General features: G+C 40.0%; 1 protein-coding gene across 1 annotated transcript in view; it reads right to left on the bottom strand.

The window, feature by feature from the left end:
- Positions 1-13,819, bottom strand: part of col5a1 (procollagen, type V, alpha 1) — a gene marked incomplete in the record, with an annotated part of 121,385 nt that overhangs the window by 81,689 nt on the left and 25,877 nt on the right. Inside the window, 3 exon segments of the mRNA XM_037692269.1 lie at positions 1,450-1,612; positions 2,957-3,170; positions 9,126-9,293. Coding sequence (XP_037548197.1) covers positions 1,450-1,612; positions 2,957-3,170; positions 9,126-9,293 — 545 coding nt within the window.

Below are 13,819 nucleotides of genomic sequence, written 5' to 3'. Positions count from 1 at the left end.
GATGGATGGATGGATGGATGGATGGATGGATGGATGGATGGATGGATGGATGGATGGATGGATGGATGGATGGATGGATGGATGGATGGATGGATGGATGGATGATGGATGGATGGATGGATGATGGATGGATGGATGGAGTCAATCCAGCCCATTTTGGCTGCCCTAGTGATTCTACATTAATTAAACAAAAATGGCTGTAACAGTAATTTTTACAGATATCAAGCTTAATTTTGATCTGATAGTAACTGAGAGTCATCCTCAACACTTACTCTGAGCACCAACACATTTGACAATATTACACAATATCTTGAGAGATTGGGTATGGTATTATTTGACCAAAACAGCTATCCCTTAACTCTGGTACAAAAGGGTGATATGCATTCCTTCAAGAAAGTTAGTATCTAAATAAACAGTATTTAAGTCACATCAGGCTAGAATGTTTCCCGTCCACCAGATTACAATAAACATAACATTTCCTGAGCGAAGAAAGTGCTCATTGTAATCATTACAAACTTGTTCATACACATTTCTTTGTTGATGGCAGAAATGCTGCAACTAGTTCAGACAAAGACTCTAGCCATAAAACCTCCAACAGTCTTAGTGCAAACATCACTGCCTGCAAACACAGCACATTGGGAAGCACAGCAGAATTATGGGATGTGAAGTTTCTTTGTGGGCAGTGTGAAACAAGTGGCACCTAGGATTATGTTTGATTTGTGACTATGAGGATGAGTGGGTGGCAGAGGTCTGTGGGTTGCATGCTCGGGGCTCCACAAACCGAGGTGGATGTGGTCTCCACCACAGTCCCATTTTTAACGCAGCATTTAAGGACAACTGGGCACTGGGGTTGACCAACACTCACAACTCACTTAAATGTATCTGTACTGACAGTAAAACACACTGTATACTTTGACAGATTTTAAAACTAAAATCATTCTACGATGAAAAGAGAGAGCTGTAGCTGTTTTGGTCAAATGTTAATGGTATTATGTGTGCTATCATACAAGGTTTCTCAAGATTTGTTAGCATATAAGGTGTGTGTTGTAGCTAAGTCTCAACAACTACCATACCACATTTTAGATCAATATCTTAGAGCTCTTGTAGGTAAAGTATAGCCATCATTTTGTTAGTTAATGTTGATCAGCTGCAGCAACCATCTTGAATAACGATGACTTCAAGCACTCATCAGCTGTAAATAAATATGTAGTGTTAATTTCCAGGATATTCATTAAAATCTGGTAAATGGTTTATAAAATACTGTAATTTGCTATGAGACACATACATACATATATGCTGTTCAATCAGTTGTTGACACGGCAGCAGCAGGCGATAGACAAATTATTATCAAACTCACAGGTCAGAAACATACATGGATGGGTGGAAGGTCTGAAATGAGCCTTAACGTTTTTACAAAGCTCAAAAGAAGATATCCAGTTCAAGGCCTACCTCAAAGACTTCTTCATCAAGTATCCTGGTTCCAAACACTATAATTCCTTTGGTATCAATGATGGAGTGTGGGTCCCGAAGCAGCTTCTGAGTGGTCTTCTTTTTACAGTCCAAAATGAGGGTGATGGTCTGCTTATGCACACTAATGGCCACTCGATGCCACCTGGAACATGAGTAGAGCTTTATCCACAAGGTTACTGGGTTTCATGCATCACAACTACACGATATCAGCTCAGGGTTTTATCAGATTCAGATTTATCCTACTCTGGCTCCTGAACACACTAAACTCTGAGCGGCTGTAAAATATAAAGAAAAAGGAAACAAAAGTAGGCATAAATAAACAATAGTTTAGATTATCCTGATGCATGCTCAATAATCCAGGTAGAAAAATATAAAAAAAGTTAAGTCTGGTCTTCTGGACATTCAAAAAACAAAACAAAAAAATTGTAGAAACGTTTCGTCTTTCATCCGAAAGATGAAACGTTTCTACAATTGTTTTCTTCTGTTTTTTGAATGTCCAGAGGACCAGACTTAACTTTTTTAGATATAATAGTTTAGATTGTTAGAAATGGTATGCTGATGAAAGGTTCTGAGGAGTTAATAACTTACATGTTATGACCTCAGTATGGAGAAATAGTTTGATTCTAACAGGTAGATGAGCTAATCGCTAGTCTAAATACAGATGAGAGCAACCCTGCTGTTCTAAAACAGCTCGACTCTCAGCAGTGACTGAAGATGGACTCTGATCAAACTCAAACTATGGGGCGTGACCCCTATTGGGGGGCATGATCACTCCTATTTTTGTTTGTTTGTTTTAGGGGCTTTACAAATTGTGAGAGGAATCAACATTTTGATGTTGTTTCCACTATGACTTGTTTAGAAGACGTACTTCATCAGAGCATGGAGAGTGGATCCACTCCAGCTCTGGATAGACTGATGATAAGTGTAGGGTGATCTGTCTCTCATAGAGGAAAAGTTTTCAGCCTGGAGGAAGAATTATTCAGCCTATGGGCTGGTTGATATGCCGATTGGTGTTCCAATTTTTTATTAATGACTCAGAATAATATGAATCATATGAGTGGAAATGTGGCAAAAAATACTTTTGGATCAAAGAGAAGGAAGACATTTTGATGTTGGAATTACAAACACTTGCACATACTTTTGATTCTTACTGCAATCATTTACATTAATGAGCTGTTATTTATATTTGTTGGGTTTCTGTGTACATTGAGTTTTGTCATAGTTTTAAAAACAATTGCACATATTTTCTATTAATTTATTTTTGAATAATCAGAGACTGGTGGAACTTGTTCAATATTTAAGAAAAAAATCAAATGAAAACACTAAATAATCATCTAGTGATAACAAAAACTTATTTATTTGACACAGTAATTATGTCTGACGGTTTGTTTTCTTTCAAAGAGGTGCATGACATGAAAGGTTGGGGAACCACTAGATTAGAAGGACAGCATTCTGAACCAGAATCAGGACAGACTGATGCACCTACTTTCCATCAGCTAGGTGCACTCCTCTGAAGAGGGGGTAGTCCTCTGGGCTGGGTTTGCCAGTGTGGTCCTCGTACAGGAAGACAGGGGAGCGTCCCACTTCCAGTCCCAGCTGCTGGATGCCCTGCTCATTGTAAACAGACAACAGGAAGGACTGGCTGCCCTTCTTGGGTTTTACCGTGGCCATTATGGAGAAATCCTCAGGGAAGGCATCTCCTGGCAAGGCAGATGGAGGTGGTGGTGGTGGTGGGGTGTGTGTTTGTGTGTGTGTGTGTGTGTGGGGGGGGGGGGGGTACACAAAGAAATATGACAGTTAAGAGCAGCAGAAAGCATTCATCATCAAAACAGGAATAAAATGCTGTTATTTCAGAAGATTGGCTAAGAATTCCAACATCTAAGTGGAAATAAATGTTTTTATTGTTACTTTTGCAGCAATAAGCAGCAAAAAGGAAACAACAGTGACCTGCAAACGTAACGAAATATGATTCATCTGAAAGACGTAGCTGCCAGACTGGAGTCTGGTCAAAAGAAAGAAGGGAAAAACTTGGTGGAACATTTCCAGAGCAGCACAGAATGAGAAGCACTAATGGCAAAAACATGTGATCTTTGGAGACTTTGTGTAGCCATCCCTCAAACTCCCCCATCTCCTAACGCTGATGCATCTAACAGACGCAGAATATCCTCACTGATCTGACAGAGAGGAGCAAAAATCTTTCTTAAGACAAATAATTTCAGACACATTTGTGTGGAAATACAGACACCGGAATATATATTGGTATGTGAGAGCATGAAAGATCTGAAAAGAAGATCTGTTGGCCTCTATCTGAAAAGTTCAACTTTGAAGCTTCAAAAATTCCCTCAGGTTGAACAAACTTTATTGCTGGAGTGTACCCAGGACCCAAATATTCCTGAAGGACAGGCTAGTTTTTTATTTATTTAAGGAGAAATCTGTTAGATGGGGCAGGGCTCATATATTAAAATGTGATTTTTGTTTAAAACTCGGACATGAAAGGCACAGGGTATTTGCATTTCTTTAAGAAATTAAAGGCCTTTGATTGTTCTAACTACAGCTTGTGGTAACTACTGATTGGTTAGTGAGCTGCAGGACAAACAGCTTACTGCAGTGTGGAAATCTCAGTTTAGGCTGGAAACAACAGAATTTATTACACTAACGTTTGTTTTTCCTACTTTTCATAACCTCTCTTTCTGTCAGCATCTGTATGTCTGATTGTCTTCCTGCCATTTTCTGTCATTCCTAAGTACATCCCATTATGCAGAGAGCACCTGCCCATCAGCTCATCTAAGAAAAGCTGCTGTGTTGGACAGATGTTGAACCAGGAAGACAGAGGAATGTGCATTCAAGAGCAGGAAAAGATGGCTTAACAAGTTCATATGGAAAAAGTTGTTTATGCTTATGCTTAAAACAAATATCTAGGTGCTATGATGGAAAAAGAAGACAACGAAGGACACTTAAGGGCAACAACTGATCTGTAGTAGAGACTATGACAAAAGTGACTGACAGCAGGATGTCTTTGTGAGTCAAAGGTCAGCAGAAGGGTGGATTGAAAACTGTGCACAGAAGAAAAATGAAAGGCATTCCTTGAAGGGATGCATATCCACCCAGTAACTTTAATGCCAGTTTATATGATCATCAGCCTGTGTTGAGAATTTATGGTTTTATAGAAGTTTCAATTAAATCTTGTCAATAACCAATCAGTTAGAGATTGGAGGCTGTGGTGGGGATCAACCTCAGATTCTACCACAGCAGATTTTGTATTTTAGCTGGAAAATCTGTATAGCTGATAGAGTTATACTATTTTTGTGTTTGCTAAGGTTTATTAGCAGTGGCAGGCATCTTGAATTGAGTTATCTTCAGAGGGTAGTAAATTATAGATATCCATCCAATGTTTATTTCTGAGAGTTTCATTAATTTCTGGCCAGTGATTCATGACACATTTTGCTAACAGACAGACAATGTTGACTCCATTGGTTAATTGCAAAGTTTTAAACAGAAATCTTACATGATTTGTTAACTATTGAGTTATGCGTTGGGGAGGACTCCCAAATACCACTACACCAAATCTTAGCTTAATATTGTATCTGCAAAAGGAATGAGATGGAGCTATTGTTGGGTTTGCCAATGTCTTTTAACTGACCTAATCTGGATTAGGTTGAATCCAAAAGCTAATCAGTTATCAATAGATTTACATCTAATGATTATTTTTTGGGGAGTTACATTAAGACCCAACCACTGGTTTGTGAAATATCTTGCAAAGAGACAGACAATTGCACACATTCATAGACGCAGGCAAACGCATCATTGCCCGAGGTTCTGACAAAAAAGGCACAGGAGATATGCATTTCTTTAAGAACTTGTAGGCCTTTGATTGTTATAACTACAGCTTGTGGTAACTGCTGTAGTAACAAGAAACAATATTAGTAAAAAAAAATAGAGACGAACTCAAATACTGAAAGAGAGTGTGTTGTTAGGTATTAATAGGAGCAGAAAGGTTGAGATGGGCATCAGCAACATGGAGGTTTCAGCTCAACTCCAACAGCAGGTCTCAACATCTGAATCACACTGATGATTCAGTTATTTTTATTCCTGAATAATCAAACAAAGTTACTTTTCATCACCAGCTGCAATAAAAGATGGGCAATCATGTAACTGCCTGTGTTTGTGCTTGTCTTCATTTCTAAGGTGTACTCCTGTACATGAAATCATAAAATCAGGAGTAGATGTCAAAGTGGGTCCAGAGCACATGGAGGTGAGTAGGATGTGAGGGGAAGGGAGCAACTGAATAATATGCATGGCCTAGAAAACAGTTTTACAAACCATGCGTGTTTGCATAAATCACTTGTGTAGATCATGGCTGCAAGACTCCCCGATCACTAACATTCAAAATTAAGTGAGATACAAGTGAAAATTTATATATTTATATTTATATTTATATATATATATATATACTCACAATTTCAACTTTCTATATCTCCAACAACTACAGTCAATTTAAACCCAGTCAACACAAAAATGGTTCTAACTTGGTCAGTTTTTCAAATATCGAGCTAAGATTTGATGTGGTAGTAGCTGAGAGATGTCCACAACATGAACTCTAAGTACTAACTGATTGCATAAAATCTTATGATATAGCGTGAAATTTTGCATTGCTGTATTTTGAAGGTTTGACCCAATCCATCTGTTATTGATTATGGTTTAAAACTTTTGCATGAAAGGCAGTAGGTGATATGCATTCCTTCAAGGAATGCTGGGCCTTTAATGGAATACACACCCTAGTCTCATGTTTCCTCACTACTGTAGGAGACAAACTAAATATATCTGCAGGTTTGGTATGTACAATCATAACTGTGAAATGGAACGCTGTGTAAACTGTAAACTAAAACAGACGGCAATTTACTTAATGTCTCGACATTTTTGGGTGAGGGGGTGTATTTCTTAATCAAAAATATATTTTCTGGGATATTAGACTCACTTTGTCTCATTCAAACCATGATAAGGTTCACAATCTGTGTGATGCAGAAGGATCAAAGCCTTCTGAAGATCCCAGCCTTTCAGACAGTTCCAGCTAAATCATTGCTGAAAACGTGCAGGAGCTGTTGGGTGTTGTTCTTTTAGTCACAGATTTATCTGGACAAAAAGTCTCAACAAGAGGAGGAATCAAAGTTAAGAGAGCAGAAAGTTTTCCTTTTTATGATTCAAACAGTAAAGGCAAGGAAGGTCCCCTGTTTGTTTTGAGCTTTGGTGGTTTTTAATGAATCATCTCTTCCACATGTTTGCCTAATGATTGCATGTCTGCTCCTGTTCTTTTCCAACAGATCATCGCAGTCTTTCTGTGGTTATTGGGTCATGGACCAGAGTGTTCTCAATCCAAGCTGCTGTGGCATTTATTCCTAACATCAGAATAAGGAAAGCAGTGTGTTTGCATGCCTCAGGTTTGAATCTGTGACTGTACTTTGAAACTTCAGACGGGGAGGATGCTGCGCTCATAACTTGGGCAAACAGGAATTAGAGTGGAAAACTTAGTGAAAGGAAGATAAGCCTGGATAAAATGATCTCAGACAGCTGTCTGGAGTGCATTAGCTGTAACATCCAGGCAAGAAACGGGCCACAGCACAAACACTACGAAGGTATTTTAAACTCTTCAGACCACAGACAACTAGTTAGTCTGTTTGCACCTAAGAGTATGGGATGCCTGTTACGAAGCCCTCCCGTTGGTTTATTTTATGTGGATTGTTATTTTGGATGATCCAGAGCCACATGTGTGTGTAATTACAGAATATGCGTTTAAACAAAGAGCCATATGGAGCTGCGGAGTCAGAGAGCATCAAAGTGAGGTGGATTTGTTTGATTGGAGAGCATGTAAGGACTTGTAGGCCACAGAAGCCTCATGGCTCATCTTTAAACCCAAAGAAATAATCAGAAGATGGATCAAAGATTCACGGGAGTACCTGACAGGACCAGGACTGAGGGTGTCAGAGTTTTATGCTGGATCTGCACTACAGCAGCCGTTTTATTCTGCTAGAAACTGAAAAAGGACTTCAGCAAGTCTCTAACACATGGGAACAAAACTTTTAGGCAGCAGGAGAAGGGGGAAGAAAATGAGACTGAGAGGAAAATATAAAGCTTCAGGGGAAAAGAAAAGCAGAAGAAGATGGCTGGAGAGGGAAGAGAGAGGAAAAAATACTGCAGCTCACAGAGCAGCAGCTCAAAGCCACGTCAGCACAACACAACAAAAGTGGACCCCCACCCTCTGCAGCCTCTGCTTTCACTGATTTTCCATTGTCCACCCCCTCCTGCAGCTGGATAACTTCCATCTGCTGGGAATTTGTTTTTGTTTGTTTTTCCTCAAAAATAAAGATGTATTTATTACAGTTTAATGTTTCAATGAAAGAAAAAAAACATGAAATTATACAAAATCAAGAAAACTGTGCGTTTAATTAAAGGCGTTAACAGGAAGGTGATTAAAAAGACAAAACTTTCTGTTTCAAACCCTTCAATCCAGGAGCTCACAAACTTTATTTTCAAAGGTCCAAATTTAATTTCTAGGTAAGAACAAATATATATATATATGGATTTGGTTTGATTGCCCAACATTGTTGCATGTTGTTGCAACATTGTTGCATTGTTGCAGGTCGAATGAATGTGAACTTCAGTTGTTTACTTTTTACAGTAAAGTTCAATGTTTAATAGAGCTTTAAAATATTGAAATTTAAGGTTTAATGTCTCAATAAAAAATGTCCAAGAATAAACATATTAAATAAAGTGAACTTTAAGGATGCAGGACAGGTGAAAGTTGCTTTTGCCCTCATTTAGTGAAATTACAATGCAACCTTGTTGGAAAAAGCTGCACTGTATGCCTTCAATAAGCTGAATAAACCTTAGCATGACAGATGCTATCAGACTGATTGACTTGAATCCTCATTTGTCAGGAGTATGTATCTATATCTATAAGAAAATTCATCTCAAGTCAGTTTATTTATATAGCGCCAATTCACACCAGAGGTTATCTCAGGGCACTGAACAGAAACATTCACATACTTTATAAATGCAATTAGTAAAGTTATTTATCTAAGGAAGGAAACCAGAAGATTGTGTTGTCTTCATTTCGATGCAGTCTCCCATCCTGAGCAAGCACAAAGGCAACAGTGGAAAGGAAAAACTCCCTCACGATAGGAAGAAACCTCCATCAGAACCAGGCTCAGGACAAGCAGCCATCTGCTTCGACCACCAATGTCTCATTAAACGTCTAACACAGCCAATCTCTGTGCATGTACACATTCTTATAAAGGCCTCACCACTCTTCACTGCATCATGTGGTACCTGGGCATGCAATAAACCTGGTTTGGGTCCAGATTCACATTCACATGTCCTTTGGTCCAAATCCAGACTGAAATCAGCACTTTGTGAGTTAATTGCTCTAAACTAATCTAAGCAAATCTAAATTGCTATCTTAATCACATGAAGCTTCAAGATTTACTAAGAGGGATGAAAATAAAATAAAACTGAATAGCAAGAATTAAAAAGTCTTGAAAAGGCCACACTGTCTGTCATGAATAAGCTGAAGCTTCTTTTAGAAAACTATTAATTGTATCAAGCTTATTTGAAACCTGTGATTAGTAAAAGTGCAAAAGTGGGCGGAGTCAAACACATACCTGGGTAAAGCTGTTTTGTGGGGGCACTGAGCTGGGCATCTCTGGATACTCTGTAAGCCACATCAGGTCCTTGTGATGACCTTCGATGTGAGCAGAAACCCGTTGTTTTTGTAACGCCCTCAGGTAAATTGTGAAAATCTAAAATCTTCAAGAGGTCAGCTGGTTCTGCTGTAAAAGAAAAAAAAAGACAGAAAAAAGTTAGGATTATGTAGAAAAGTGGAGAAACTCCTGTATTTCAATTTGAGTAACAGTAACATTGTTACTTTTAAAGTCCACGTTGTTCTGTTTCTACATAGTAAATACCCCTTACAAAGTGTGCATTTAAAGAAAGGCTTATCTCTGACCACCTTTCTGTTCATCATCTGTTTTCTGCTGACTCAGAACCAGTGCTTACTCTGTGGAACCTTTCACCACGTTGGTTCTGAGAAAATTTATGTTGTCCATTTAAAGAGAGATGTGCCCATTTATAGGTCCCCATGATCACAGGTTACAGCTGCACACAAACCCTTCCTTCCAACCATTTCACTGCAATGTACACCACTGTCTCACTTTGACCACAACCATGCAATTAGCACACTCTCAGGCTGGCCGCCCTGGCTGTAAACAGGCTACCACAGAGGTACAGTTGGTCAAAACAATGTGACATGGAGTTTGACCCTGGACCGCACAGCACCAGCCAAAACCACCCAGAACTAACAGCTGTCCATGCAGCCAGATGGACGCATATTAAGCATCATGGTGACACAAGCAAGTCCTGCCTGAAGACAGACCTGAACAAAAAGGAGGACTTGGTTAACAGATCTGACCTGAGGAGAAGATATGAAGCCAACAAGTGAGGTCTGAGTTTGGAGAAACCCACAAACAAGATAGTTCATGGATATTTATGGTACAAAAATAAAATGAAAGCAAGAATAGGATACATAAATGTTAGACATAAACTGATGCATTACCCCCTGAGTGGATCCACAAACTGAACCGGTTAAAACATCAACTTTTAAAATCCATTTTACAGGGAACAAAAGGTCAAAGGTACTTTGTAAAAACGAAACACTGAAACAGAGCTTTTAGTGGCAACTGGACAGCCCTGGATATCATTACGCCTGACTCACGTGCAGCAGAGATCAATTTAGGGGGGAAAAATGACATTTTTAAATAGAGGTTTCATTCAAACCCACTTTGCTGCACGTGTTTCTCTACATCTGTGCAGTATCAGAAGAATAACAACTTCCTCCTCATCTTCTGATCTGACATTTCTGACATCATTAAAAACATCAACATTCAATCAAAGAAAGATGAGGACATTTACCAAAAGTAACTAAAATGAATAAAAAGTTGAAATTAGGCAGCTGAAGTTCAGATTTTACTCATGTAAACACAAAAATATGGAACAAACAGACCAATATGGGCAGAAAATGTTAGCTATTAATTTAATAGGATTTAAGGATATTTCTTATTTGACATCAGAAATTAGAGTATTAAAAGCTTTTTATGTGTGTGTTGGCAAATAATTGAACCCCGCACCCCAAATTTAAGCACTACCTCTATCATGGTGGTCCTGATGGTCCTTCTTGACCATGTGAGCAGCTGGTTTGGTTGTCAGCAGCAAACTGGTTAATCCAATCTGAGAAGGTGCAATTTAAGAGACTGAGCTGAATACAGCACCTCAGACTGAGAAAGTCTCTCGGATGAGAGACAAAACGTTTCTACATTTTTTTTGCTTTGTTTTGTTTTTTGTTTTTTTGAATGTCCAGAGGACCAGATTAAACTTTTTTGGACTACCTCTATCAGTTTCTCTCGCCATGACTTATGCCGCAAAGATACCACCAGTGACCCTCCTGTCAGCAGGAATGACTGAGTTTCAGAGGAGGTGAAGGGTCTGAATGGGAAGCCATCTTTATCTGTCATCAGCTGGAAATTAAGAGAGAAAAAACCCACCTGCCAGAAGCAGTCAGTCCTTTACCATGAAGGTGGTGCTTCATAATGAGGCTGACTCTGAGAAAACTTTTCCACACCAAGTGTGTTGGGGCGGCTGTGGCTGAGTGGTTTGAGCAGTCATCCTCCAATGCGAGAGTTGGGGGTTTCAATCCACCAGCAGTCAAATGTCGAAGTGTCCCTGGGCAAGACACTGAACCCCTCATAGCCTCTGATGTGTGTCCCATCAGTGTATGAATGTGATAAAGCACTGATTAGTCTCTTTAGAATGATTTGTTCAATTAGCTTTGTAGAAATCTAGTAGAGTGCTATCCTGATGCATGTAGAACACTAGTAGAGTGCTGTATGAATGGGTAAATGAGGACACAGATTGTAGTGTAACGCGCTTTGAGTATCTTGAAATAAGATAGAAAGGCACTATATAAGTACAGTCCATTTACCATTCAGATGGAAATATACTATTGGATACCTCAAATTTCCCCCTTGGATTAATAAAGCATCTATCTGTCTGTCTGTCTGTCTGTCTGTCTGTATGGCTGTCTGTCTGTCTGTCTGTCTCACCATTTAACTGACATTATTAATTCATTCATTCAACCTTTATTTATACAGGCTAGTCCCATTGAACCTAGTGTAGGGTTTTGATATTTTCCTTCCACCAGGTTCCTGAAGGCAGGTGCGGCGCTTATGAGCAGCCGCAGCTGAGACCAGTTTCCCTAATTGATGCCAGGAGTACTTAAGGCTCCAGTGGCGCTCCAGTCAGTGCTGGAGCATTGTTCTACCTGCCAGTAGATATGCCTCCAGCCCTGTATAGTGTTCAAAGATTGAGAAGACTTACCTTGTTTTGTGTCCACGTTTTCAGAGTCTTGACGTCCTGGATCCTGTCCTGTTTTTCGAAATATTGAAGAGGTCCCTGAGGATATACTTACCTGTGTTCCTGGTGCTCAGCTGCCTGCACACGCCTTCCACCACTTGCCTCTGCAGTCCACCTGGTCATCATCCTGGAAGGAGAAAACCCCTCAGCCTGTCTAACAGCCATACAAACTACTTTCATTGTAAGCTCCTCAAAGACCTGAGTATTCAGTTATTGGATCATCTCCTCGTCAATAAGTAATCCTCCTCCTCTGTCTTCACAGACCCAGATCCTGTTTTTGTAAATAGTTTATTTTCATCTCACTGTAAATAAATTTTTTCAACTACGTTTTGAGTTTGGTGCTGTTTTCCTCTCAGTCTGTTCACTTGGGTAACTCCTCATTACAACAGAATGCTCCAGCCAGGAATCACCCAGAACATGACTGAGAGAGAACAGTCCCAACACTCATTGTCCTCACAGGCAAAGCGCATCGACAACCATGATGCGACCCTGCAACAGATCCTGGAACTACAGAAAAGTAATCAGTGCAACCAATCTAATCAGATGGGAGGTATGGTTTTTGCTTTAACTCAAAAAGTTTCTACTCTGTTACCTACGTCCCAAAGTGTCCCATCAGAGAACCTCAGTCCTCGAGCCACAACCAGAGACATGGACAACCAGCCCAGTGAGACAATTTTCAGGCCCTATGATTTTTTTTCTGGTGATCCCTATCACTGTGGTGGTTTTCTTTTGCAGTGTCGCTTGGCCTTTAATCGAGCTCCTAAAACTTATGCTTCAGACGCTTCCAAGATAATGTACATCGTAAATCAATTAAAAGGAGATGCTCTTCGATGGGCCAACGCCCACCTGTCAACTCGATCTATCGAGACTCTAACTTTTGCCTGTTTTTTAAAAGATTTTGAACTTGTGTTTGATCATCCACTCCAGCAGGAGGAAGCAGTGAAGCGCCTCCTGACACTATGGCAAGGCAGAAGGTCCGTTGCCGAACATGCCCTCGAGTTCCGGATTACTGCAGCTCAAACTAAATGGGATGAGTTGGCTCTAAAAGGTACCTTTCTTCATTCATTGTCTGATTACATTAAAGATCAAATTGCTGCACGAGACGAACCCTATAGTTTGGACGATCTAATAAGGTTGGCCACTCGTCTGGACAATCGCCGATTAGAACGTAATCGTGAGAAGAACTACAATTCCCAGAGAACCCCTGTTTCCGGGTTGCGTCACACACCGAAAAGCTATGGCTACTACACTGCCAGCTCAGCTCCTGTTTCTGAGGCTCATTTTACACAAAGAGAATCCAGTCATTTTTCAACTCCTAACGAAGCCGAGATAGAACCTATGGAGATCGGACAAACTCACCTAACGCCGGAAGAGAAACAGGAACGTAGAAGAGCGCGAGCCTGCATGTATTGTGGTAAGCTTGGACATTTTGTCGCTCGTTGCCCGCTCCAGGGAAACAAACATTCTCACCATTAAAGCAGGAGATCTTGGTGGGAAATTCTTCTCTTTCTCCTGCACCTCGTTTAACCCTCCCAGTGACTATCTTTTCTAAACAATGTCAACTTCTGGTTGCAGCACTCATCGATTCCGGAGCGGAACAAAATCTCATCAGCAGAGACCTGGTAACCCAGCTAGGCTTACCTACCCAGAACCTACCAACCCCGATGAGAGTTACCGGAATCACCGGACAAAATCTCACCCAGATACACAACCTGACTCAGGACATTCATTTTATCACCTCAGGAAATCACCACGAGTGGGGTAGGTTCTTCATTTTTGACTCTCCTTTTTCACAACTTATATTGGGTTTCCCTTGGTTAAAGACTCACAACCCCGTGATTAACTGGGAGACAAAAATAATAGAAAAATGGAGCTCTTTTTGTCTAAATAA

Source organism: Nematolebias whitei, chromosome 18, assembly GCF_014905685.2.
Source record: "Nematolebias whitei isolate Nwh7 chromosome 18, NemWhi1, whole genome shotgun sequence".
In the NCBI taxonomy this organism is placed as follows: domain Eukaryota; kingdom Metazoa; phylum Chordata; class Actinopteri; order Cyprinodontiformes; family Rivulidae; genus Nematolebias; species Nematolebias whitei.
Note: the sequence above shows the minus strand (reverse complement) of the source record. Positions and strands in the feature narration are given on the sequence as shown.